Raw genomic sequence first — 26,089 nt, 5'->3', positions numbered from 1 at the left:
AGATCCAAAATAAAATGTAGGGTTCAAATCCAGCTACAAAATGAACAATAAAGTTTGGTTGGTTCACGAACAAAAGAAATTTCAAATCTAATTCATGAATAAAATTATTATCCCATATTTCACATGAGGCGTTGTGGTCGGCTCGACACTACGAATTTTGGGTTTCATTAAACGAAAGTACATGTGCGTCTTTTTGTTCAAGATTAATGTATTTGATTCTTAATGTTTTTAACCTCATGATGATATATTAATAGTTATGTTGGTCTAACTTCATGTGTGGGAGAGATAACTTAGAACATATCTTAAATGCATGATAATAGTTGTTGTGACATGGGGAATGATTTGGAATGTACTCGAGATTGTTAATGAAGAGTCGTAATGTCATACCTGATACTAAAAATCAGCAGGGATGAGAATCGGGTGAGCTCGTAAGAGTCATTCTTGATATTAAAAAAGAAAAGACTTATACTTCAAGCCTCACGAACTGAATGAGTTGTCTTGAACGTTTCAACGCCGTGAACTTGAAATTTCATTAAATGAAAGTGTCCTCACATCTCATAATGTTGATATCTATCTGAAGTGTTGTGTCGCTGCCTCTTGAGGGTCTCAACTTCGTAAACTTTGAGTTTTGTCAAACGAAAACGCTTGCTCCTCTCAATGTTGATTTCTACCTAAAATATCGAGACGTCGTTTGATCTTTGACCATTAAAAATGTTAATGTGGACAATATTCTTATTACTCAAAATCACTATAAAACTTGCAACGTGCACAACAGCACGGCCAGTAGTAACTGTTTGAAGAAAAATCTCTGCTACGTTCCATGTCTAAATAAATATCCTCATCAAAACTCAGCCTTCCATATAATACTGAAACAATCACTGTAAACATGTTCTACCTTCACCTCAGTTAGGTTTTGATATCCTGTTTGGGGAATTATTAGGACCCTCACTGAAAATTCCCCAGCTTTTCTGTCCCTTGTTCACATTGTCGTCGGATTTTGTTAATGAGAACTTCAAACTTTCTGAAGCTCCAGGCGCGTTCGGATTAGTCGATGGCCCTCGATTCCCTCGATAACTTGTGGATGCTGCATCTTGCTTTACTGGAGCATTGGCATTTAGAGCACTGAAGATCCCAAAGCTAGTTTTGGATGGATCAGGAACGGTATGCTGTGATGAACCAGACTTGGATGTCTCATTTGAGGGATACTTAGTGTTTCTTGATGCAGAAGAAACGTTGTCGTCTGGCCTGGTTTCTCTCATGGAGGGCGGCGATAAGTTTGTGTTCGTAAGAGGTTGCCTCCACTGATTGCGAATCTGGGGTTCTGATCGGAGTGAGTCTCTAGCACCTCGGCCCTTGTTATCCATTACATTTGGTGGTTGGAACCGGTTTGCAGGTTCGATCTTTTTGTATCTGTTATCGGCTTTGGTGGAAGAATCTTGTCGAGAGAGTGGAACGGAGCTGGTTCTACTCGTATCAGGTAACCGCGTCGGTGGTGAAAGGTCTGAGACATTAACATCCCTGTCTGAAGCTACATTCATTTTATTGGCAGTGGTTTCTAAGGGAATCCCATTGGCATCATCTTTCAAGTCAAAAACTTCATCAAAATCATTATTACCATCAACAACTGACCACGTTGCTTCAGAATCTGATTCTTCAGGACCCATTTCTTCTTCATCAGGGGTTGAAGAACGGGCCGCTGGAACCGGAGGGGTGGTGCCATTTTTAACCTCCTGTCTTGCATTCACAGCAACTTTTGATGCTTTTCCACCGCCCCCTTTCTTCGAGGGGCCAAATTTAACATGCCTGACTATAACATATGCCTGTCCTCTTTCCACTCTTGGTCCACTTTCCACCATTGCCACATCCTCTATCTGCAAAAAGGTTGATCACGATATGCGGTGGGAAGGATAAAGACAATAGAAATTGATGAACTGGTATCGTCAAGAAAAAATGAAGTGTTTCATGAGGCAATACCAAAGCAGAGAGACGAGATAGCAAGCCACCCAAGTCCTGATCCTCACCGCCCCTGGCACTGCACTGTTCAGAGAGCATAAGAGTAAGATATTCTTGAACAGTGAACAGTATGGTGTTTAGAACATATTTGTGGCGATCTGGTATTGAAAAACACCCAAACGAACAACCATTGACCTCTGAAAAGAAATAAGGAACTAAAAAGAACAGAAATTATGAATCATTTTGTGAAATGGAAAAATAATACCTTCACACGGTAACCTCGTTCCATCAATCGCTTTACCATATCGGCTTTCATCCTTAGGTCCTTCTCTTCCTGATGACAATACAAAAAAATAAATAATTTTTAGCATCAAATATTAAGAGTTTTGTTCTAAGCTCTCATAATGGTCAAAAGTCGGTTTGGAGCTCAAGGACTCTTTTAGCGGAAACAAAATTGTCTCAACTCTAGTGTTAACCTCGTACATACTACAACAAAATGGTGTTGTAGTGAGATAGGAACCGAACCCTTCACAATTCTTTGGGTATGGACAACATACCAAAAGTAATGTCAATGTTGTAGGTAGTAACAATAATTGAAGGAAATTATTAAATGCAGAAAAATCTTCGCCTAAAGTTCAAATTTTGAATGAAAAAAATGAAACTTTACTTTTATAAACAAATAGGTTAATGGTGATATCCACATTTGACTTTTCAATGTTTCCATCCACGAACTAGGTTGAACACCATAAGGAGTTTCTTAATTAAGTAGGTTAACGTTTTTGGGTGTACTTGATTTCCATATAGACCTATAAAAGTGAGGACCAAATTGCTGAAGATGAACTAACAATACTCGAAGAACATTGATCTTAAACTATAATGAAATCATTTTTAAAAAAGGATGGTACAGAACTAGAGCACAAACCATGGCTTAAAACATAATATTCATGGTCATAGTAGGACTTTTGTACGCAATTTTACTTTCCTGTTGAGGCAGAGAGAGATAGAAGCTAGAATAGAAAATTATGTTCCATCCGCAAGGCATTCAATCATATCACCATCAGAGTCTTCAAGTTATATTCATGGCAGCGAAGGGTCTGAACATTAAAAAATAAATTACTCACAGTTTTCCCAGTGAAGCGGACTTCTTTGTGATCTCCTTTTCTTAAACCCACTTCAGCCTGCAAGAATATGAATCTGTTTCACAACACATGCAACACTTTTCCTAATATAAATTTTAAGTCATTTCTCGAGACCTGAAAAACTAACAGGTTTTCCTTTTGGGAAAAAGATTAACTAAAACTGGCACAATTTTAAAACGGCTATTCGTGGAATAATATTAAAATGGCCAATCATAATGAAGCTCAGACAAACAACTTGATTGTTCGTTTTATTTATGCAATCATGAAGGAAGTACAAACATGTTAGATGTTTACAATCATCCAAGTTTGTGGCTGTATTATACCCACTTCATTCATTATCAAAATGAAGAGGAATACAAAACCAATTTGACATAATTTTATGATAAAATACGGTTCAGCACTGACATGAGATCACTGACATGGGATCAAGTAGCAAAAGTTAAACAATAAATTCTTGATTTCAATACAATATCCCGACCAAAGGCGTTATCACTGTCTAAAAGACACTAACCCACATGTACATTGCCTTGCGGAACTTTTATGAAGCTCTTGGGATTTGATCTAATAACCTTGTTGAACAACAAGACCTTTAAATCTAAATTATCAAAGAACTCCAAAAATGATAAAGAATCAGTCTAAGGGAAGGTTTTGGAACGGATTATCTTGATAATCAAGATCAAGAGTAAAGAAAACTTGTGATTCAAATCATTGTACAAGATAGCTTTGATCAAGACTACTTGAATGGCTCTAGCATGCAAATCTTAATACAAGAAATGGAAAGGAACAACCTCATGGCTTAAGAAGCATAATATGCAACTTTCATTTTAATATCCAAAATTCTCATACTAAAGCAACAACAAGCATGACTATTTATACCTTTGAAAATAAATCTTAAAGTAACCTATGGTCAATTGAGAGGTGGTAACTCTCATGTCCATCAATACCATAATGACCACTAACTAATCGTAACTTAAAACCTTAAAAATAATACTCTAAAATTGAAAAGTATAATAAAACCTCCCTAAATCCTAACATGTACGGTAATCTTGTCATTCACCATGCAATTTTGTGGCATGATTAAGACTTTGTATTTCGTATCAGGAACTCACCTTGCTTTTAACACGATCCTTTTCCCTTATTTGCTGCTTGTACTTCTCTCTGTGAAAGTCCATGATTTTACAGACAGGTGGGTTGGCTTTTTGTTGGACCTAAAAAATATGACACATGAAATGAAATATTGCATGACCCGATAACAAATATGAAAGTCTAATAATTACTGAGATTGAAAGTAGAATTATACATATAAAAAGACAGAAAATGCTGGCAACATGAAAAATGGAAGTTTACCTCAACCAAATCCAGCTTGAGCTCACGAGCACGTCCAAGAGCTTCACGAAGTGAAACAATTGCATGTCCTACAAAAATTCATGTGCAACACATCAACAAGTAATAAACAAACACAATCCTCATTCATAGCCCAATACATAATTACACAACTTCTATACCCGATAAAATTCATTTTCAAAGAGTTTTGGAGACTGTTGATTGGGGGTGCATTGTTTCTTGCTTGGAATATGGTGAAGGTGGGTGCATTAGTTCTTGCTTGGGCTACTTGGTTTAAAGAGATTGTCAGACCCTCAGATTTTCAAGGCAAGAAAATCGCTTTTTGGGATTTGTCGATGGCATCTCTTCTAAGAATTTTTTGTACTTAATCATACTTCTGACATTCAAGTCAAATGGAGAATGTTGTGCAACTCCTTCGGCCCATAAAGAGGAAACCCTTCTTTTTGTCCAAATTATAATGTTTCCTTCTTTTTTATTAAAAAAAAAAAAACATTCATTTTCTTCCTCATTTTTCCATTATTTTCATGTTTCTACTTCTTCACAATCAAGATAGCGCACCCTATAACACGTTCCAATAGATCGATTCAATACTAGTTTTCTAGCAAATTTTATCCATGTAGTAGGTAGTTGCACATGAAATATCAGACATGAACAAAATCAAATTCCTCATCCACCACACACCCTTCTTACCCAAATATGAGGACTTATTGTTCCATGAACCTTTCCCATTTTGTCAGAGGTGAGAGAGCTACGCTAACCGCCTAGATGCATCACTATGAACGTGATATATCAATCCCAAGAACGTGAAAAGGCATCACAACTTAGAGATCTCAAACTATGATATTAACAAAAATTCAATATTCATCTCACATACCATCATCAGATACAAGCCTCACAAACTCAGCCTTGATTTTATCATTAAGTCGTGGTCCACTCGTATTATTCTCTTCCTTCTTCGCCTTTCCCTGAAACTTTAATGACATATCATAAAATGAACAAGATCAGTCTCACCATTTTTTTTTTTATGAATTAAACACTCTATAACTCAAATCAGCTGCCTAATTTATAATCAATAGAGCAAATGCAAGCTTAACAAGCTAACTAAAAGAATCTTTAGTATAATACAAAAAGATATCTGTAAGTTTTTTTTTTAAAAAAAAGAATAACTAAAATCTGTTCTATTCCATGTCCCAATACGCAACTTTTGAAAGTTCAAGGCATGAAAATTTAGCATCTAAAACAGGACTTGAAACCTTTGAAAAACACTACTACACAAGTTTCGATATAATTCATCCCAAATTCAAGAACTAATGCACCATTGCCATCCATAAGTACTAGAATCAGTACCTGAACCGGGGCAGCATAAAACCTAACTTTACCGCCAAAATCAGCTGGTCCACGGGGAATTATACGCGCTATATACTCAGAAACATGCTTCGTTGTACGACCAGAATCGATCGAAGAAGCATAACAAATGTGAAAATAATGCCTCTTGAATTGATTGGAAAAGTGTGTTAGCTTGGATTGATTTATCCTACATAAGAACGCCATCGTATCCTAGTTACTATGACCAAACCATAGCATCGTCGCAAACTTCAACGAATATCGATGAATTTAACACTCCCGCGAGGGTTGCTTCGAAGGAACAAGACGATGGCTCGCGGCAGTCGCAGTTGCAGAGCTCACGAGCGAAGCTCTTGCCAACGGGAGAAATTGAGAGCGCGAACTCGACCCGGTTCCGGATCCAACCTGAAATTCAGCTCAATATTCCCGGCCCAGTCCAGAGCCCATCAACAGGAAATTGGCCTCAAATTTATGTCATATCTTATCTAAGTTAATAAAAATACTGTATTTTCTTTAATCTCTAACCTTCCAGAAAATTCAATAATATCCTTATTTTTTATTTTTATCGTTAATATATCTTTAAAAATAACTCTAAAAATATTTCAAAAATATCATTAAACTTACTAAAATTTACCTTTTAAAAAAATTTAAAAAAAATTTAAATATTTAAAAAAATATCCCTAAATTTTTTAAAATAGCACCAACCCTCTTTAACTTCGGTAAAAAAGTTAAAAAAATTTAACTGTCAAACCTTAAAAGTGTAGTACTTTTTTATATTTTTAAAAAGTTTAAAGTGTTTTTAAATTTTTAAAAAATATTAATAAAACTTTTGAACGTCTGACGAGTGTTCTTCCCTTAAAATATTCTTAATAGGAATCTTACTCTCCGATAACCATGGTTAATTTGTTTTAAGTAATATAATATAATTTTTTTTATTGATAATTAAAGAGAAAAATAATGGAATAAAAAGGTTGGAAAAAAGCTGATAGTACATAGTGGTGGAAGATATATTTAAAGAATGAATGAAGAAAGTTAATGGAGGAGTTGTGACAAAAATGGAAGTGATTTAAAATATATATATATATATATATATATATATATGTATATAGTGCTGACAAGCAATATACAAAGATAGTGGATGGAAAGAGAAGTGAAATAAAAAAAAAAAAATTAAAACGTCATCCAACTTAGAATTGTCTCGATCTAACTACAGTTTTATGTATTTATAACCAATCTTGTTCGATTATAGTCGTGATTCATTTCATTTACTCGAGTATCACATGTTCATCAGCTTCTATTTTAGTTTGTCCTTGAATTACATTTTATTGGGAAATGTTCCCTTAGATACTGTCTGTAATGCTTTGGATAGTTTTTGTTACAGCTCAAGCCCACCGTTAATAGTTATTGTTCGCTTTGGTCCATTACATATCATCGTCAGCCTCACGATTTTAAAACGCATATGCTAGGGAGAGGTTTCCACACCCTTATAAGAAATGCTTTGTTTCCCTCTCCAATCGATGTGGGATCTCACAGGTTTTGCTCTAATACCATCCGTAATGTTTCATGTCTGGAGTTCATACCAGGATTTAGAATACATATTTGACATCTTATGACCCCGATCCCTAGCATACGCGTTTTAAAGGGTGTGGAAACCGATCCCTAGATGACCCCGATCACCCGATGACATCTGATGACCCCAATCCCTATGGATTCGACATCTGGGAGGAGAATGAAACATTAAGGGTGTGGAAACCTTTCCCTAACGCATTTTAAAGCCTTAAGGGGAAGCCCGAAAAGGAAAGTAAAAGAAGGACAATATATGCTAGCGATGGGCTTGGGCTGTTACACATTTGATGGCCCGATCCTCGGCAAATTCTACCTATAATCCATACCAAAAATTGGAATATGGATTCTACACAGGATGGCCATGACGTTTCTCAACATCCTCTATGATATGATCACATTACCTACTTATATTGAATCATCAGTTATAAAGGAACGTTCTCCAAAATAATTATTTAGTATATAATATAAAATAGGAACATGCGAACATAATAAGAAAAACATAGTTTAATTATTTTAAAAACATGAGTTGTATTATAATGTCTTGTCGCATCTCATAAATAATTCCACATTATTTTTTTAAAGCATGGTTGATTTAATCAAGGCCATTTATTAATATTAAATTAATTAATGAAAACATTGTTATTTCCCCTTTTTTTGGGCTTTCTTTTGAATTTTAAATGAGAAAAGAACCTATCCCTATGATTTTCTTTCAACATCTTCAAACCATATAATAAAATAAACATTAATTTAATATATTAAAAAATGTGCTAAAATAATGTTGTCTTGTCAATCCCGTGTTTTAGTGCACTTTTCGACATCTTCCATGTTCTAATAATTCAATTCATATCGATGTGACATAAAACCGTTAAATTTATCTTAATATATTTTTAAGTCGTTAGACATTATAATATTTTAATACGACATAAAAATAATTTTTAACTAATTGATTTAAAAGTTACACAGTGAATTTTTTTTAACCATAATTTCATATCAAATCACACTATAATTCAAATCGATCTGATTTCATATATGTATGGCGTCAAATATAGACGAAATAGAGCTAATTTAAGTATTAATTTAATAATTATAAATTACGTTTTTTTTTTTTCAAAATTGAAGCTAAATTAAAGAAAAAAAAATATTTTGAACAAAAATTCAAATGTTTTTAATGTTCTAAAGAATTAGCGAGAATACAAACTTAATCAAACCCAGATGATAATTAGTATCTTAACCGCTGAGTTATGTTGTACTTATTTTAGTATTGTTTTTTAAAGCGTAACTAAATAACATTAATTACGGTTAAACCCATTTATGTTTTTTTTTAATCTTTTTGTTCAACGGACGTATCTTTGGAGAACGAGTCTTTGATACTTTTATCAATGATACACGTTTTTATCAATACCTAGCAATATAGTTGAATTGTTATTGTTCGAGTTTTTTAAGGGTTTAAATCTCATTAATGAATCAATACCTCACAATTTAATTTTAAGTACGTTGTTTTCATCCATTCCGACTTTAAACTTTGATCGTTACATTACACTTGGTTGAGCCGAACATTTTGAGTCCATGTCGGTTGAAGAGAGAAACGAAATATTTTTTTATAAAAGTGTGGAAATTTCTCCCTTTAAATGTGTTTTAAAATCGTGAGGTTGATGGTGATACGGGCCAAAGCGGATAATATCTGTTAGCTGTGGGTTTGGGTTATTACACGAAAACCCTATAGAAGAAGAAAAGAGGAGATTGGAAATAGAAAACGAAAAAAATGGTGTTGTGTCTTTCTTTTTCAGTGGCACGGTCATTGGAACTTCAAAACTAAGTGTGTTGGTTCGATTTGACAACTTGACAATGGAACACGGCTCGATATCGAAAAAAGAATAAATAAGAAGTCCGATAGGTACAATCTAGCACTATGTTATAGTAACTAGACTAGACGAGTTTGCTTCGTTCTATCCACGGAAAACTACTAGACCGCTTCACTCAATCTATGCTTGTTTAGTTTAGATCATAACTTGTCTCCATACTACAGCTCGGTTCCTTTCTCTAAACTGAAATCGAGATTGTTAGAAAGCATGTGACCGATAACAAAACATGCTAAAATGACTCAATAATGGTAGGAATAAGGTGAATTAATGCTAGGTGTGTTCATTTAAATAGTTGGTGTGAAAAGAAAACATGTGCACGTGCATGGATGAGACTGAATTAAAATGACTCATGTGCACGTGCACGTGCACGTGCAACAGCTTCAAATTCTATTGTTTTTTTTTTTTTAATGCAGATAATTTATCTAAATATTAATTTTGATTTAAATAATATGAGATAATTGTTTGGCTCAAATGATACTTAATTAAAGAATTAACTTATAATATTCCCAATTTTGTTGGCTTTGATTTTGTTTGATTATGTAAATAACAAATATGCTATTAAAAAAACATAATAATAACAATTATTATTATTAATTTATTGACTTCAAATAAATAAATAAAATTGTCAACAAAAAGATAGTCAGTTTTTTTTTTTTTTTTTTTTTTTTAATAATAATTAGTTTGATATATATTTTAAATAATGAGACATTGAAATAATTATTAAAAAAATGGAATTTTAGAAAAATAGGTGAATTATATTAAAATTATTACAAAGGGTTCTTTTAATTTGTAATATATGGATTTTTGAAATTGTTGGTTATCCGAAGAAAAAGATTAGAGGTGTTTATATGACTGAATAACCGGACCAATTCAAACTACAAAACTCAAACGACCATAAAAGTTGAATGAATTGAATTTTTGGAAAATAAAAAATCCAATTTGGTTTGCTCGTTTACATTTTTTATCATATGAATCTGAAGAACTCGAAAATAGGGTTATAATCTAATCTATTCTAAATTTAAAATATTAAAAATATTTAACGTTTATAATCGATATTAATAATGAATTGTGACTTATAAATGTCTCATATTTGAATTTTATGAAATTTTAGTTATTAATATAATATGTACAGTAAATTGTGACTTATAAATGTCTCAACTTTATTTAATTGTTAAAGACTATGCTATAATATTAATATATAAATTTTATAAATTAGGTTGGTACGGAAATATATTGATTTATTCATATTTTTTTAATAATCTTTTTAAAAAAATAATAAATATGGAAAATTATTCGTGGGAAATTCGATTTTTGCAAAAAAAAAAATAATAATAATAATAATAAATATATATCGATAGAATTTAGTAAATACATTTTAAAATTTATTAACGAGTAATTTATTTTTTAAAACACTAATTATTCACCAATATTAAAATATATGGATTTTTTTTTTTCTCATCAGAAAATTTTGTAATTTAATCTTAATATTTTAAATATATATATATATATATAGTATTTATTTATTGTTTTTTTTTGAAAGCGACCTTGATAATGAGAAATAAAAAGGTCGGTGGATCATACAAATTAAATTAAATATTTTCCAAAATTTGAAATATTGACAAATATTTCAAAATTTTAATTACACAAAAATGTCGACAGGGATGAAATTATGGAATTTCAGAAAATTTGTAAAAAATATTTAAGTTTTTTTAGTATTAAAATAAATAAATTCAATCTAAAAAAATATTCAATAAATAAAATTGTAATAGCGAATATTTAAAGTTATAACTTAGTTCTGATGATTAAGAATCAAGATTTGACATTCGATGATTCCGACATTCTTCTACAGCTCCTACAACATGACTACGTTACCTCGTTTTTAGAAATGAAGACCCCGACATTCCTTCCTCTACATCCCCTGCAATCCGACTACGCCACACACAAACTAACATGAGTCCTTATAGAATGTCGTTTTAGAGTATTGCTTATTATTATTATTATTTTGTGAAATAAACATTTTATATAATTAATAAATTTGAGAAATAAAAAAAATGGCAACTATATTTTGACAATAACGTACACTTGACGGGACATAATAGATCAGCTCCAAGCAACACGAATTAGAAAACGAAAGCTAGATTTTAACGATCACGTTGAGTAATTATTCAATGGAAAGTGGGCAACACGGTTGAAAGAAGACTAAAGATACTCGACGTTGATATTGAATATTTCAGCTGATACATATATCTTTAACGATTACATACGACCGTCACTAGCTTAGAAATTAAAACCAAAAGTCAACTTGGAATTGAGAGAGAAATAACATATTGCTTAATTCAAAACCTATAATTTAGGTGTCAAGATTTTAATGCTATGTGTAGATATTTGTTCGTCACTTGATTTCATGGCTACAAAGAGAGTTTTATTGTGGGGGCTAAATTGTTTTTATTAAAAATATTTTTAGACTTTATTAAAAATATTGTGTAGGCTTGAAAATACATTTTTAAAATATATATATATTTTTTAGCGATCGGTTACAGATGAGAACAAAATATTTCTTAGTAGAAATATTGACGATCGATACATAACAGACCAAATCGGACAATATCTGATAGCAGTAGACTTGGACTATTTTTTTTACCTAACAGTAAAAAAACACCATCAAATTAATAAAATACCTTTAAACGGTCCAAAACTTCAATTAAAAGATTACCTTATCTATCCCGCCAATATATATATATATATATATATATATATATATATATATGTTTTTGGCAATATTAAAAAAATATAAGGATAATATTGAAAAAATAAATTAGTTAAGGTTGAGTCTCTAATTATAATATTTAAACTAAAAATATGTTGTATTTTTTTTAGAATAATAAGACATAAAATCGTAAGCTTCCAAGCAGTGGGAGGATACAAGAACTCTGATTGTGTGCCTGTTGAAGAATGAGCGAGTGACTCACGGGCAATGGCTGGGAATTGTCACTGCTTATGTATATGAACCTGGGTGATCTATCCATGACCAAGATGAAGCGTGGGTAAAACTAAGTGGAGGCTTGTAATATTAACTTTTGAATTTTTAGAAATTATGGTAGTAAAACAGTAACGGGTTTGCTTATGAAATATATAGACAAAATTTTAATAAAGATTATAATGAAAAATGAAAATTTTTAAATAACTATTTTTAAAAAACAAGAAAAAGTTACTGAAGAATCCGGTTCCCGAAGATTTTTTGCGAAAAATCTTCGTCCCGATCGCAGCAAAAATAAATGAAAATTTTTTCGAGAATAAAAAATGAAATAAGTGATGGGTATGGGGACGGGGAAGACTTCCCTGTTTCCGCCTCGCTCCGTGGACATCTCTAATAGTATCGTTTGATAAAACCCGTTATATAAACTCTAATTTCCTTAAATTATAAGGACAAATTTGCAATTTAATGGTTAAATGGAAAAAAATTGAACTAAAAATGTAGCATTGTAACATGGAGTCTTTGCAATACCGACGTTTAGGTATTGTATTGTCTCGACTTCCTTTGACCCTCTCTTTCTGTGTGTAGCGTAGCGGCGTGGACCCCATGGCTGGACCTCTGCTTTGCTGGCTTCAAGCTCTCCATTGTTGGTCTTTTATGGAGCTTGTCTGCCTTCCACACAGAGAGAAACACAAAGAAAGGAAGAAATTAAAGCAACAAAGAAAGAGGGGTTTTCACTTCCCTAACCTTTCCTTTTCCATCCACACCTTTTCGTTTCAATATCTGATAATCCAAACCAAATCCGCTTCTGTTTCATCGCTAATTTCCATGGATCCACAGATCTAAGGCTTTCAGGCCCATTCGATCATCTCCAGTTCATTTATGGGAGCTTCCATTGACGTGTTAATTGCTGTAAGCCCTTTTTTTCTCTCTGTTTTTGATTTTCCTCTTCTGGGTTCCTTTTCTTTTTTATTTTTTCATATGGGTTTGTTGAATTTGCTGATAAGGATGTTGAATTGTTCAAAGTTAACTTGGAATCTGTTGTGGCTGAGGCCTTGTGTTTCAATGTGAAGACGTAGACTTCTCTGGATGGATGGACAAATGAATGACTAGGAAATTGTTGAAGAAATAATCGTCTTTGACCTCTCATTTCTTCCCCCTAATCTGACTTTTTCCTCTGTTAGCGGCCATATTCTACATAAGTTTTGAGTTAAAGGGGAAACAGAACCGGTTTCAGATTTTCCCAATTGAAATTTACTGTTTGTTTTGCCTTTTTTTGCTGTCTCTCTCGTTTTGTTCGACGAAATCTATGTTCCATCTGTTTATGTTTTTGTTGTTCTTAATCTCATTGGTTATTTCTGTAGCATATATAAGTTTGTGAGTTTAAGCATCAGCATATCAGAAGGAATTGGAATAGGAATTAGTGAGTCTAAACTCCTTTTGTTCCTTGTATCCAGATGTGGAGATTTTGGAGGGTTGTTTGGTTGAGATGAGGGATGTTCTCAGAGTTGATGAACTTTCTGAGAGCTTGTTTTCGACCGAGGTCGAACCGACATGTCCACAAAGGTTCAGATGCTGGTGGGCGACAGGATGGTCTCCTATGGTACAAGGATAGTGGACAGCATGCCAATGGTGAGTTTTCAATGGCTGTAGTTCAAGCTAACAATTTACTTGAAGATCAAAGCCAGATAGAGTCAGGCAATTTGAGCTTGCACGAGTCTGGGCCATATGGTACCTTTGTTGGAGTGTATGATGGGCATGGAGGGCCCGAGACGTCGCGCTATGTTAACGATCATCTTTTCCAGCATCTTAAAAGTAAGGCACTGAAACTTCTTTGATCTTGAATATCTTTTTTGTCCAATAATTCATTTCCCATATGCTTGATTTCTCAATGAGTTGATGTGAGTTGGTTTGCAAGTGGATTGTGCATCTAGAAAGGGATGAAAGGTGGAACTCTGATTCAATACTGTTGGGTTTTGGTTTGAAAAACTGAAGAATACTGTGCTCATCGTGCTTTCACTAGTTGCTAGCATATATTGTCCTCTTTGGCCGACCTTTCCCTTCTGGGCTTCCCCTCAAGGTTTTTAAAACGCGTATGCTATGGAGAGGTTGCCACACCCTTATAAAAAATGCTTCATTCTCCTCTCCAGCCGATGTGGGAACTCACAATCTACCCCCTTTGGGGCCCAACGTCCTTTCTGGCACATCGCCCGGTGTCTGGCTCTGATACCATTTGTAATGGTCCAAGCCCATCTTGGGAAATATTGTCCTCTTTGCACTTTCCCTTCCAGGCTTCCCCTCAAGGTTTTTAAAACGCATCTGCTAGGGAAGGTTTCCACACCCTTATAAACAATGTTTCGTTCTCCTCCCCAACTGATGTGGGATCTCACAATCCACCCCCTTCGGGGCGCTGCATCCTTGTTGGCACATCGCCTGGTGTCTGGCTCTGATACCATTTGTAACGGCCCAAGCCCACGTTAACAAATATTGTCCTCTTTGCATTTTCCCTTCCGGGCTTCCCCTCAAGGTTTTTAAAATGCGTCCGTTAGGGAGAGGTTTCTACACCCTTATAAAGAATGCTTCGTTCTCCTCCCAAACCGACGTGGGATCTCACAAAGTTGGAATAGTGAGTTGGTGCGGCTTGATCAAGGTTTATTGTTAGAAGTTAAGATGTGAATATTCTCTTCCTTTTCTACTTCTATATTTGGTCAAGAATTTAAAAGCATTTGATATATAAGCTTGTAATCTAATTTCCATAAAGCTTGGAAACTAAGATACTCCAAAGTCCTTATGGTTTGTTCCCTAATTTTCAGGGTTTACTTCAGAGCAACAATCCATGTCAGTGGATGTCATAAGAAAGGCCTTTCAAGCTACAGAAGACGGGGTCGTTGCTCAAGTTTCGAAACAATGGTGGATGAGGCCACAAATTGCAGCTGTTGGATCTTGCTGCCTTGTTGGTGTAATTTGTGGTGGAACCCTTTACATTGCTAACCTTGGCGATTCACGAGCTGTTTTAGGGCGAATCGTGAAAGCAACAGGGGAAGTTTTGTCCGTTCAGTTGTCAGCCGAGCATAATGCATCTGTAGAGTCTGTTCGGCACGAGCTACGTGCTCTGCATCCTGATGACCCCCAGATTGTAGTTTTGAAGCATAATGTATGGCGCGTGAAGGGCCTTATACAGGTTAGTTATTCGATGCGTCGATATCGATTATGCTTGTAGTTTTTCTTTTCATGTGGCTGAATTAGGTGTTTTAACTAAGCACAAAACAACTTTTCTTTCCTAGGTTTCTCGATCGATTGGCGATGTCTATTTGAAGAAAGCTGAATTCAACCGAGAGCCTCTTTATGCCAAGTTTCGCCTTCGTGAACCGATCACAAAGCCGATATTGAGTGCCGAACCATCTATTTCCGTGCTCCAGTTACAGCCACAGGATCAATTTATCATATTTGCTTCAGATGGGCTCTGGGAACACCTTAGCAACCAGGAAGCTGTGGATATTGTCCAAAACCATCCACGTAGGGTAAGATTTCTCTCCCAGCTAAAATCAGAAGGGAATACACTCAGGGTGGATTGTGAGATCCCACATCAGTTGGAGAAGGGAACGAAACATACTTTATAAGGGTGTGGAAACCTCTCCCTAACAGACGCGTTTTAAAACCGTGAGGCTGTTAGCAATATGTAACGGGCCAAAAACAAACAATATCTGCTAGCGGTGGGCTTGACCTGTTACATAGTTTCTATTCCACATGTTTTATTTCTTTTTGGTCTTTATTTGATCACAAACAGGCAAGTTAACTTCTACATGATCTGAGCAACCTTAAGTAGCTTAGATCGACGATCTACTGTCATATCTCGTGTTTTGAATAACGTAGGTTAGATCGAGTCCTAAACCACATTTTACATCTCGTCGTTCTTGCAGCATGCTTCTTGTTGATTAAGAGCAACCTTAAGTAACTACAATAATTCTAGATTTCTTTGTTGCTTATGTATTGTATTGAAAGTTTTAAAATCAATATCTTTCCAAGAGAGAAGTTTTCAAAAGTGATGAGAACAAAGACCAATCTCGTTGCAGGGAAGTGCAAGGAGGCTAGTGAAAGCAGCACTGCTAGAGGCAGCAAAGAAGAGAGAAATGAGATACTCCGACTTGAAGAAGATCGACCGTGGCGTACGGCGACATTTCCACGATGACATTACAGTGATTGTTGTGTTTCTCGACTCAAACCTCGTGAGCCGAGGTAGCTCTACAAAATGTGCAAGCCTATCCATACGAGGGGGTGGAGTTAACTTGCGTCCAAACTCATTGGCCCCTTGCACCACGCCATCAGACCACAGCATGGCCTGATTACAGGGCTATATATCAACTCATGTGAATACCAGGTTAGCTTCCAACAGAGATAAAAAGTGGAGCCAGGCATATATCAATCTTTTTTACCATACACTGTAACTGTTAACTCAAGAAGATTGTAGCTAATTCCATGGCATATTTCATATCATTCCCATGATTTTTTTTCCCTTCTTTTTTACCCATTTGCTCACTGCTTAGGTCTTGTAAATTGTATGTATGATGACTATGGAGATTCAGTTTTGGTTGTTTACTGAACTGCCTAATCTGCCATAACATCTGCACTTTCTTATTCAATAGAATGAATGATTGATTGATTGTCACGTCCTCCCTCGACTTTCTTGTAGATCATCCTGAAACATCTTCGTATACACTCGCTTGACAAATATGTGTCGATACGGGTCACGAATGGGTCTTTTTGAAGCTATATTTCCAGTTCTTTGTGTATGAATGGTTGGTTGAGGTGGGTATGTAAAAATGTGTGGGAATTTTGAATAGAGTATTGTATTAGTGAACAGGGAGGAGAGAGAAAGAGGAGAGAGAGTGTCAGAAGAGAGAGAGAGAGAGAGAGAGAGAGAGGGTATAATAAACACTTAAAAGCAGACAGAAAAGGGGGAAGGTCCCTATGTGAGAAAGAGAGTGTATGGTTGTCCTGTTTTAATTGTCATTTCCACTTCCATTTTCCATCCCCAAAGTAAAAAATGGCACACTTCTCACTGCCCACTACCAACTCACAACCCTTCTCTCTCTCTCTGGGTTACGTTGGATTGGATGGAATCAACCTGTAAACTTACGTTGAATTTGGTGTGGGTTAAGTTCAAACCAAATTGGGTTTTTTTTTTTTTTAATTAAAAAAATTGTTAAATTTATTTTATAAAAAAGATTTCATAGGTATTTAAAATTTTAATTTTATGTCTAATAAATTATTTAAAATTTTTAAAAATTACTTATAATAGTAGTGAATTTTAATAAATTTAAAAGTTTAAAAATTAAATTTAAAATTTTAAAAATTAATTATTACCATAGACTAAATTAATAAATTTTAAAAAAACTTTTAAATCTTACACTTTTCTTCAATAATATATTTAAACTTTTAGAAAAATGTAAGTAAACTTTAAAATAATTTAAAAAAAAAAAAAAAAACTTTTACAAGTAGTTTTGAAAAAAATAATCAAAAAACTTTTATAAGTAGTTTTGAATAAACCCTCTTATGAGTAACGTTATCATGTGAATAAGGAGAATACACACCAGAGAGTACTAGAAATCTTCTACCATGAATCATACCAAGATTTTACTCATCTACCCGTATTCTTATTCAAGGACTGTATCCTTGTGTGCCCCTATTATTACATAGTGCTAAAACATCGCTCATTGGGACATCGCTCATTGGGCCAATTAACACGCCTCCCATCAATATAAATAATAACTTAAAGGGTAACGACTTCTTAGAATGTACCGTACTAAAAAAAGACTTATCGAACGAAAAAAAAAAAAAAAAGTCATAAAAGATAATTAAAAAATATATAGACCCATCATTAAAGCTTACAACATAATTATAATAAACAAAAAAAAAAAAAAACTCAATTTAAACATAGCTCAATAAATAAATAAAGTATAAATGATCAACCATCTTAGATTAATTATCAAACATTTAAAAACATTTAAACCTAAAACGGTGAAAAAAAAAAGAGAAGAGAAGAAAAAAGTAGAGAGTTCTTGTGTAAGGAGACAAGAGTTGTCTGTAAGCTATAAAGAGAGTGACAGTTTGTGACTTTCTGGATTCTCCAAACCAAAACCCTAAGAGCTTATTGTGTAATGTTGTGTTTGAGTTACAAAGAACAACACAAATCAACCTTCCAACCCAACAAAATCTCTCTCTCTCTCTCTCTCTCTCTCTCTCTCTGGGAGAGAGAGAGTGAGAGAGAGAGTGAGAGAAGACATTAATCAATGGAAAATAAAGTAATGAAAAGTGGGTAATATGTAAAAACCAGGTAAACCAAGCTCTGAACTTTTTCCTATTTCAAACTGTTTTAACATTAACACGCTAACAAATGGAGTACAAAATTTTACACAACACTTCCCTCTCTCTCTTTCTCGAGCCCCTACCTTCTTCCTCGCCTATGTTTCTCTCTCTCTCCCCCTCTCCCCCTCTCTCTCTACAAGTTCCTCTCTCTCTACAAGTTCTTAGCCCCAAAAGAAGAGGGTTTCTTTCCTAATCTCTATCGAGTCTAAAAAACAGCTAAACCAGAGGTTTTTCTTGCTTCCTTCTAACTTACACTTCATCATCTAGCATTTAGGAAGAACCTTCTTCAAAAGCCTCATTGTTCTTGGTTTGTTTTTGTTTTTGAAGCAATCCCACCATTTTAGTTGCAGGAACATGAAATGGGTCGATCGGATTTTTCTCAAAAGGCTGCATTTCTACACTTTATGTTTCTGAAGCAAACATCTTCCTCTTTTTATCAGTAAAGAATATCAGTAAAGGAAGAAGAAGAAGAAGAGATGGGTTGTGTTGCCTCAAAGTTAGAGGAAGAAGAAGAAGTTGTTACCATCTGTAGAGAAAGAAAACGGCAACTAAAGTTAGCTGTTGAGAGAAGGTATGCTCTAGCAGAGGCTCATTGTAAATATTGTGAAGCTTTATATGCTGTTTCAGCTGCCATTAAGCTCTTTGTAGCTCGCCATTCTTCTCCTTCCCCTTTTCTCATCACATTCCCTCCTCCATGTTCTTCTTCTTCTCCTCCCCCTTCAGAAAAACTGGTAAACAATCCAATGTTTCTTCAGCAAACACCTTCTGATTCCGCCCATGAAGCCATAGCTGCCTGCCCTTCATGTGCTTCCTCTTCTTCAACCTCTGCAGAGTCCTCCATGGATGAAGGAGAAGAAGAAGAAGAAGAAGAAGAAGAAGAAGAAGAAGAAGAAGAAGAAGAGCTAGTTGAGGAGAGGATAGAACAGGTCCCTTCATATTTCTACATGCAAATGCCACCACCAATGCCATCTCCTCAGAGGGAGTTTGCATGGGATTTTTTCAATCCATTTGACAGTATGAGGACTGATGTCGTCGCTGCCGCCGCCGAGTATCGACAAAGCTCGGAGGACGATCTCAGGATGGTGAGGGAGGAAGAAGGCATTCCAGAGCTGGAAGAGGCAGAGGAAGAAAAGGAAGAGCAAAGGCAGAGAGTTGTGGCTGTTGTTGAAGAGGAAAATGTTGGTGGTCTTAAAGAGCAAAGGAATGGAGTTGAAATGGTCAAAGAAGAGGGTAAGTTGAAGCAGAAAGGGCTAACAGTCATTGACACACCAGTGGAAGGAAGGGAACTTTTGGAAGCTTTGCAGGACATTGAGGATTATTTCATTAGGGCTTATGATTCCGGAATTGATGTTTCTAGGATGTTAGAGGCCAACAAAATTCAGCTCCAGTCTGGTTTAGAGGAGATCAAAGGTGGGCCATTCACTATTTAAGCACTCAAGTTTGCTTTTTTCTTGCAAGCTTCATTGAATTCATTGGAGCTGATATCAATCTCTTGTTAGCTAACTTAACTTACTCATTTTACTGCAGAAAACTCGACAAAACTCATCCAAGCGATAACTTGGCACCGGGCTGCTACGGTCAAGCCTTCATCATGTAAGAGTCTAGTAGCATCCAGTTCGAAGAGTTCTTCGTCATGGACAGAGTTTAAGAATGAACTGTTTGATGATTATGGCGTAATGGACTCGGGAAGCCATTCATCAACTCTTGGACGGCTATATGCTTGGGAGAAAAAACTCTACGAAGAGGTTAAGGTGAAGTACGATCCTCGAGCCGTTTCTCTTTTGAAAAGATCATTACAACACAGTAAAAACATTCTGGTTTGATAACCTCAATCTAGCTAAATTTGAAGATCATGTAGAATGCCTTCACTTGGTTAATTATCACTTCATCTTCATAACTGCTCAACTTGATCAAAGATTTTGGACAGAAGAAAATGAACCATAGATAGGCTATTCCATTGCAATAACATTTCTCCTGGCAACCTCTTTGATTGTCTGAGATCTTAACTTTCTTTATCCTATGCCTTACTAGTTTGCAGAAAGAAAAAGGGTGTCTTAGCTTTCTTTATCCTCGTAATCTTATGCTGCTTTAGTTACCCGAGAAGTGATTCGAGCCTGGCTCGTTCTCGCGTTGATTGCTCAACCTCATTAAGCATTGTTTGGAGATGTAAACAAAATAAATCTTTGATCCTTCCTGACTTGGTAGCTTCCTGCTTCACTGTAGATTTATCCTCTGTTAGCAAAGAAACTACTGTTGTGGATTTTTAGAAAGGGTTAGTAGATTTTCGACTAACAAATTTCTAATTCTTCCTATGGGTTGTGTTCCTATTCTTACATTCAGGCTGGGGACAGTATGCGCAAACTGTACGAGAAAAGATGTTCACGACTAAGAAACCAGGACATTAAAGGGAGTAATGGAGTCACAACCGATAAAACTCGAGTTGCAGTAAAAGATTTATATGCCAGGATCTTGGTCGCCATTCGGAGTGCCGAGTCTATCTCAACAAGAATAGAGAAACTCAGAGATGACGAGCTACAACCTCAGATCATTGAGCTATTAAAAGGGTAAAACTTGGAAGATTTCTGCATTTCTGATGTGAATAATGTAGGCAATGTTGCCAGTTTGTCACATGTTTTTCTTTCCGAATGGTTTTGCAGCTTAACAAGAACATGGAAAATCATGTTGGAGGTTCATGAAACCCAGAAAAAGATTATTCTTGAAGTTAAGACTTATTCCTGCCATTCTTATCTGAAATTCTGTAACGAATCTCATCGTCTTGCAACACTTCAGCTTGGGGCTGAGCTTCTAAACTGGCGTTCGTGTTTTTCAAAATATGTTGAATCACAAAGGGCTTACATTGAAGCTCTCCATGGATGGCTGACCAAGTTTGTAATGCCTGAGGTCGAATTCTATTCTCGAAGTCGGGCTTCGTCTGTACCTTATGGGCTGCACGGACCTCCATTGCTTTCAATCTGCCGTGATTGGCTATCTTCCATGCAAAAGTTACCAGATAAAACAGTATCCTTTTCATTGAAAAGTTTTTCAAAGGATATGAAGGCTCTATCAGATAAGCAGATGGAAGAGCAGCAGCAAAAGAGAAGAGTTGAAAGTATGGTGAAGGAACTCGATCGAAAGATTCTGTCATTCCAAAAAACAGAGAACAAGTTCTTGGAATTCAACTTTACCGAGACGAAATCAGAGTTGGAAGTCGAAAATGAGAACGAATACTTGACAGAGAAGAAAGATCAGCTGGACATGTTCAGAAAGAAGCTAGACTTGGAGAAGGAAAAGCACTATAACTGCATTCAAGAAGCACAAAGTATCACATTAAATGGAATCCAAACAGGGTTTTCTGCAGTTTTTGAATCCTTATCAGAGTTTGCCAAGGCTTCCCAAAAAATGTACGACGACCTCGTGACAAACAGCGAGAATGCCAATAAACCCGAAAATATGAACTATATTGAGGGCTCCCAATCAGAAGAAAATGTTGGCAGATGATAGGAGGGAGGGACTAAAAAGGGGTATTCTTTTTTCCTGAATTCTGTAAATTATACCTAGTCGAAGCAGCTCGCTGAGACATAGGTTTTTATTTTCCTTCCAACATTCCATCCTAGAAAATTGTTTAAGATTTTGTTTCAGGCTTTCATTCCCACAATTTTGTTGCAGACAAGGTCAAGTTATTGACTTTCTACATTATTGGCAAGAGGCTAAAAATGTAGATTTGGATTCTAAGTGGGCAATTATTGTAAGTAGCTTCAATGTTCCTGAAAAAACAAAGAAGCTTGGGACCTAAATTTGGTCAACAGCTCTATTTCAACCTTTTTCAGCTTTCCAGTAATCAATTGGTCTTCTCTAACTGGAGAAATGCAGAAAGCACATTCATAACAGTGTGTTGTCTTTTGATCAGGTACCATCAATGGCAGTTGCAAAGCTTTGTCTTCATGTATGTGTTTTTTTCCATTATTATGGTGGGACACACGTGAAAACAGAATCTGAATCTAGCAAAAAGACAGATGGTGTTCACGTGGCCGTCAAAGCTTTAAATTCTCTCTTCTCTTCTTTTTTTTTTTTTTTTTTTTTTTTTTTTTTTTTTTTGTGGACGTCTTTTTATAATTATCCTCCCTCTGTAAGGCCCTGCAAGCTGAGAAAGCTGGGGTATCTCAAGAAGCTATTCTACAGTACTGAAGGAGCTCAAGGATCTCAAGAAGCCATTGGCAAGTCCTTGCCACCTGACATGAACCTTTCAACAAAGCACTACAGGGGGGCATGGGGCGGGGGACCATTCTTAAACAAGAAGATATCGACTCTTAAACAGTTCCATTGTATATCCCAAGTGATTGCAATTGAATAGAAACCTGGAAGAACAGTAGGGATAGCATGACTGAATTTCACGACCTTCTGGCCATACTTCATTTTCTCTTTTCTGTTCTAAATCATGAACTCCATATCGAACCAAGAAGGCTTAATTGCCATGGGCTTATAGTAATGACCTGTGAAGCCTATAAAATCTACAAGTTGAGAAGATAAGAAGATGAGAACTATATAATGAAATTGTGACAAATGGCCATTTTGAACACTCATATCCAACATGGAGAACATATGATGATTATTATGTTCTTCACTATAAACACAAGTCATTCCCAACAATTCATTGAGCTTTCGTGCATCCAAAAGCACACAGCCTTAAAGAGCTAACATGTGATAGAGCAAATGAATAATTACAACTCCTACAATGAAGGGGCAGTTACAATATTCTATTAGCACTATCTAAGGTATAAAGAGACCAAGAATTGGGAGAAAATTAGGAATTCGCTTACTACAGTAGCAGGAGAGTGTATACCAAGGAAAGGAACAATGTCAACCTGCAGCCAACTCTCAACTGCAGAACCGACTACCGCACCAGCCACAAGGCCACCTAGTGTTATCGCCGTCGCCTTTCCTGCAATGAGAGGGAAAAAATTAACGTCAAATGTGTTCTTCAACGATTAAGAGTTTCAACTTATGAAATTCTGAAAGCTTGGGCTCCAATTAATAACAACAATTCTGTCTCATAAAATTAAGCATTATTGTTCTTGAAGTATGTGAAAAGTGCTTTCAGCGTTCTTAAATTTAATTAACATATTAAAAATATTTTTAGACATAGATTACAGAATTAATAACGGAATCATTATTAGAAGAGACCTCTGTATGTAACTTTCACACAACCAAGAAAGCTAATTTGCTCGATTATTCAGAAGGTCTACACTGGAAAAAAAAACTTCAGATAACCAATAAGCCAATCAATAGAACATGGTAACTTGATTTCGAAATAGCAATAAATCTAAAAGATCCTCCCATATTTCAAATTATGTTTAAAAAGAATCAAGTTACATTCACTTTTTTAGCCACGATTCTTGCAGGCTATATATAACTTCAAAGATAAATAGTATGGTTCTTCAGCCGGTCTTTGGACTTCTCTACAACATTAATCATAATGGGTTGCAATGGAGAATTCTCAAGTTCATGATAATCAAACTCTTCTAGTACTTATAAGCAATATATTGTAAACCTTCTTTGTGAAACTCCTTACCTAATTTCACGTTCTTTTTGGTCATAAAGTACAGGGAGGCTCCAAAGCTACCAGCCAAGATCAGTCCAGGAACATCAGCACCTGCATAAGGCAGTGAAGAAGATGAAGCAGCTCCATTTACATATGTCAAGACTGCTAATGCCCCATATACACCAGCTTGTATGCCCAAGTCACCAGTAGATGGTGTTTCTACAGAAACAGGCACGTTCCGCAGCCACTGAGACATTGAACCTACACCAGGAGAATTTACTGGTTTCACATCAGCATACCGGATGCGACTGTTCTCAACTTTCCCAGCTCGACGCCGAGTTAAGCTCTGCATCAGCAGTATGTCATACGCAGCTTCAACCTGAAACACATTTGGCATAGCAACAAGGAGATGTTTATGGCTTTCCTACCATATAGGCTACAGTGGATAAAAAATGTAACAAGTGACAGAATGGAATCGATACATAGTCCTTGGTTCTTCAGTTAGAAAACCTTCCAAATAAAATATAAAACACATGAAATCATTTGTAACAAATAAAAAACCTGTCAGTATTAGAACCTTTGAGAAATATAAAACGTTCACCCAGGGAATGTAACAATTTTGCCCAATCATCCATGAAAAGTGCAGGATATCCAATATCGTGCTTTAGCAACCAGGCAGAGGATTTTCTCCAAATGACAAATAAATCTCCTTCCTAATGCATTATTAACAAAACAGCTAAATGGAATGACAAGTACAATGACTTATGCCATAGAAGTGATAAATGACAAACATGGCAGAACAGTAGGCAATGAAAAACCAAATATAATCATATTTTTAACTAAAAAGAGGTTGAATCCTCGGTTTCTCCCTTTTTACTTTTGAGGGGAGAAAGTTGAAATTGTTTCTATATTTGCATGGCGTTCAATATGATAGACTTTGGTTAGAATTTATTACGTAACATACTGATACTAGCCTATTAGATTCCACTGATCGCAAAATTGAGTCGCAAAACAACCAAATTGACATCAACGCATGAGAACAGGTACTGAAATTTCCAAAATCAAGACAAAACTGGCACTCAAACCACGATCAATACATCACCTGAGCAATCCCCTTGTCGTCGCTGCAAGTAGCAAGAATGGAATTCTTGGCGCGGAGTATTTCATCGAAGGAGGCTCCTTCAGAGACTCCAAGAAGCTTAAGCGCGTTCTCGAGAGACATCTCAGACGGCGCCGAGTCGTCAGCGCGCGAGCTCGCCTGAACCGGCAGCAGCAGCGTCCTAGCATATTCACGGCAGAGAGGAGGGACACCACCGGTCCAGGAAACAGTTTTACCGGGAAATGTTGAGCCGGATCGTCGGAAGGGCGGTCGGGAGAACGGTGAACCGGCAGCAGGGGTGTTGGGCCGGACGGAGAGGGTGGCTGCCATAGTCGAACTGATTTTCTGCAGAAGCGTGAGGCTGGCCTTCGTTGATATGCAAAATCAAGGAATGTTATGGTATGCCGTTCATAGAATAAGTTCCGGTGAGCTCTTTTTATTGGCTGATCTCCATCGCATATCCGGCAAGAGGTCTTTTGGTCTTCGTGATGTACGGTCCAGATCTTCTCTCTTTCTCTAAAGCCTAGAAGGCTTCATTTTGATCAAGCAGAGAGTTTTTCTTTGACGGGGCTTTAATGGAAACTGACAATTAGGAATAACGACAAATCTTAGTTTAGATTGGTTTACACGTAATTTTATTTTAAAAAATAATAATTTATAAAGCGTTTCAAATATATAGTTAATCTTGTTGGACGATGAAAGTCCGGTAATTTAGAGATTATCATGGATTTACAAAGTAAAAGAATACATCTCCATCCGTACAAGGTCTTTTAAGAAGCCGAAAACAAAACATGAGAGTTTATGTTTAAAGTGAACAATATCATACTAGAGAGTCGTGTTCCTCTAACAAATGTTAGTATATGGACGGTATATATACAATTAATATAAAATTTAGAAATGATC

At 35.7% G+C, this 26,089-nt stretch overlaps 4 protein-coding genes across 6 annotated transcripts; 2 read left to right on the top strand and 2 right to left on the bottom strand.

The window, feature by feature from the left end:
• Positions 1-705: 705 nt before the first annotated feature.
• LOC111795804 (uncharacterized) lies at positions 706-6,208 on the bottom strand. Of its 2 annotated transcripts, none has more exons than XM_087124392.1 (8): positions 5,784-6,208; positions 5,311-5,401; positions 4,440-4,507; positions 4,202-4,300; positions 3,075-3,131; positions 2,219-2,287; positions 1,975-2,037; positions 706-1,871 (listed from the first exon to the last, which is right to left on the bottom strand). In XM_087124392.1, exons 1-8 carry the CDS (start codon positions 5,985-5,987, stop codon positions 903-905), a joined length of 1,620 nt encoding a protein of 539 aa, XP_086980518.1. In that variant the 5' UTR covers positions 5,988-6,208; the 3' UTR covers positions 706-902. The 2 variants fall into 2 exon arrangements, with proteins under 2 accessions (XP_086980518.1, XP_023534160.2); XM_023678392.2 differs by having other exon boundaries at positions 5,311-5,407; positions 5,784-6,207.
• A 6,634-nt stretch (positions 6,209-12,842) lies between these two features.
• LOC111795721 (putative protein phosphatase 2C 60) lies at positions 12,843-16,848 on the top strand. The gene is made up of 5 exons (XM_023678284.2): positions 12,843-13,094; positions 13,640-13,997; positions 14,996-15,363; positions 15,467-15,703; positions 16,256-16,848. The coding sequence occupies exons 2-5, from the start codon at positions 13,679-13,681 to the stop codon at positions 16,523-16,525; spliced, it is 1,194 nt and encodes a 397-aa protein (XP_023534052.2). The 5' UTR covers positions 12,843-13,094; positions 13,640-13,678; the 3' UTR covers positions 16,526-16,848.
• A 2,084-nt stretch (positions 16,849-18,932) lies between these two features.
• Positions 18,933-22,404, top strand: LOC111795667 (protein ALTERED PHOSPHATE STARVATION RESPONSE 1). 2 transcript variants are annotated; one of them, XM_023678214.2, is made up of 5 exons: positions 18,971-19,119; positions 19,272-19,958; positions 20,076-20,299; positions 20,889-21,112; positions 21,206-22,404. In XM_023678214.2, the coding sequence occupies exons 2-5, from the start codon at positions 19,292-19,294 to the stop codon at positions 22,044-22,046; spliced, it is 1,956 nt and encodes a 651-aa protein (XP_023533982.2). In that variant the 5' UTR covers positions 18,971-19,119; positions 19,272-19,291; the 3' UTR covers positions 22,047-22,404. The 2 variants fall into 2 exon arrangements, with proteins under 2 accessions (XP_023533979.2, XP_023533982.2); XM_023678211.2 differs by having other exon boundaries at positions 18,933-19,958.
• A 733-nt stretch (positions 22,405-23,137) lies between these two features.
• On the bottom strand, positions 23,138-25,665 carry LOC111795668 (protein CHAPERONE-LIKE PROTEIN OF POR1, chloroplastic). Its single transcript, XM_023678216.2, has 3 exons — positions 25,190-25,665; positions 24,118-24,466; positions 23,138-23,487 (listed from the first exon to the last, which is right to left on the bottom strand). The coding sequence occupies exons 1-3, from the start codon at positions 25,514-25,516 to the stop codon at positions 23,312-23,314; spliced, it is 852 nt and encodes a 283-aa protein (XP_023533984.1). The 5' UTR covers positions 25,517-25,665; the 3' UTR covers positions 23,138-23,311.
• Between the last annotated feature and the right edge of the window lie 424 nt (positions 25,666-26,089).

The sequence above is a fragment of the Cucurbita pepo genome, chromosome 5 (assembly GCF_057944985.1).
Source record: "Cucurbita pepo subsp. pepo isolate OVF chromosome 5, ASM5794498v1, whole genome shotgun sequence".
NCBI classification, from domain to species: Eukaryota; Viridiplantae; Streptophyta; class Magnoliopsida; order Cucurbitales; family Cucurbitaceae; genus Cucurbita; species Cucurbita pepo.
This window is presented reverse-complemented; position numbering and strand designations above follow the sequence as displayed.

Bases quoted from the DNA above. Each gene is read 5' to 3' on its own strand.
- LOC111795804 (XM_023678392.2), bottom strand. From the start codon at position 5,987: ATGGCGTTCTTATGTAGGATAAATCAATCCAAGCTAACACACTTTTCC. The intron at 5,408-5,783 runs GTACTGATTCTA...ATGTCATTAAAG, and splicing joins TTTATGCTGCCCCGGTTCAG to TTTCAGGGAAAGGCGAAGAA. The intron at 1,872-1,974 runs GTATTGCCTCAT...ACCTTTTTGCAG, and splicing joins TATCTCGTCTCTCTGCTTTG to ATAGAGGATGTGGCAATGGT.
- LOC111795721 (XM_023678284.2), top strand. From the start codon at position 13,679: ATGTTCTCAGAGTTGATGAACTTTCTGAGAGCTTGTTTTCGACCGAGG. The intron at 13,998-14,995 runs GTAAGGCACTGA...CCTAATTTTCAG, and splicing joins TCTTTTCCAGCATCTTAAAA to GGTTTACTTCAGAGCAACAA. The intron at 15,364-15,466 runs GTTAGTTATTCG...TTTCTTTCCTAG, and splicing joins GCGTGAAGGGCCTTATACAG to GTTTCTCGATCGATTGGCGA.
- LOC111795667 (XM_023678211.2), top strand. From the start codon at position 19,025: ATGGGTTGTGTTGCCTCAAAGTTAGAGGAAGAAGAAGAAGTTGTTACC. The intron at 19,959-20,075 runs GTGGGCCATTCA...ATTTTACTGCAG, and splicing joins TGGTTTAGAGGAGATCAAAG to AAAACTCGACAAAACTCATC. The intron at 21,113-21,205 runs GTAAAACTTGGA...ATGGTTTTGCAG, and splicing joins ATCATTGAGCTATTAAAAGG to CTTAACAAGAACATGGAAAA.
- LOC111795668 (XM_023678216.2), bottom strand. From the start codon at position 25,516: ATGGCAGCCACCCTCTCCGTCCGGCCCAACACCCCTGCTGCCGGTTCA. The intron at 24,467-25,189 runs GTGATGTATTGA...AATGTGTTTCAG, and splicing joins ACGACAAGGGGATTGCTCAG to GTTGAAGCTGCGTATGACAT. The intron at 23,488-24,117 runs GTAAGGAGTTTC...CTCTCATTGCAG, and splicing joins CAAAAAGAACGTGAAATTAG to GAAAGGCGACGGCGATAACA.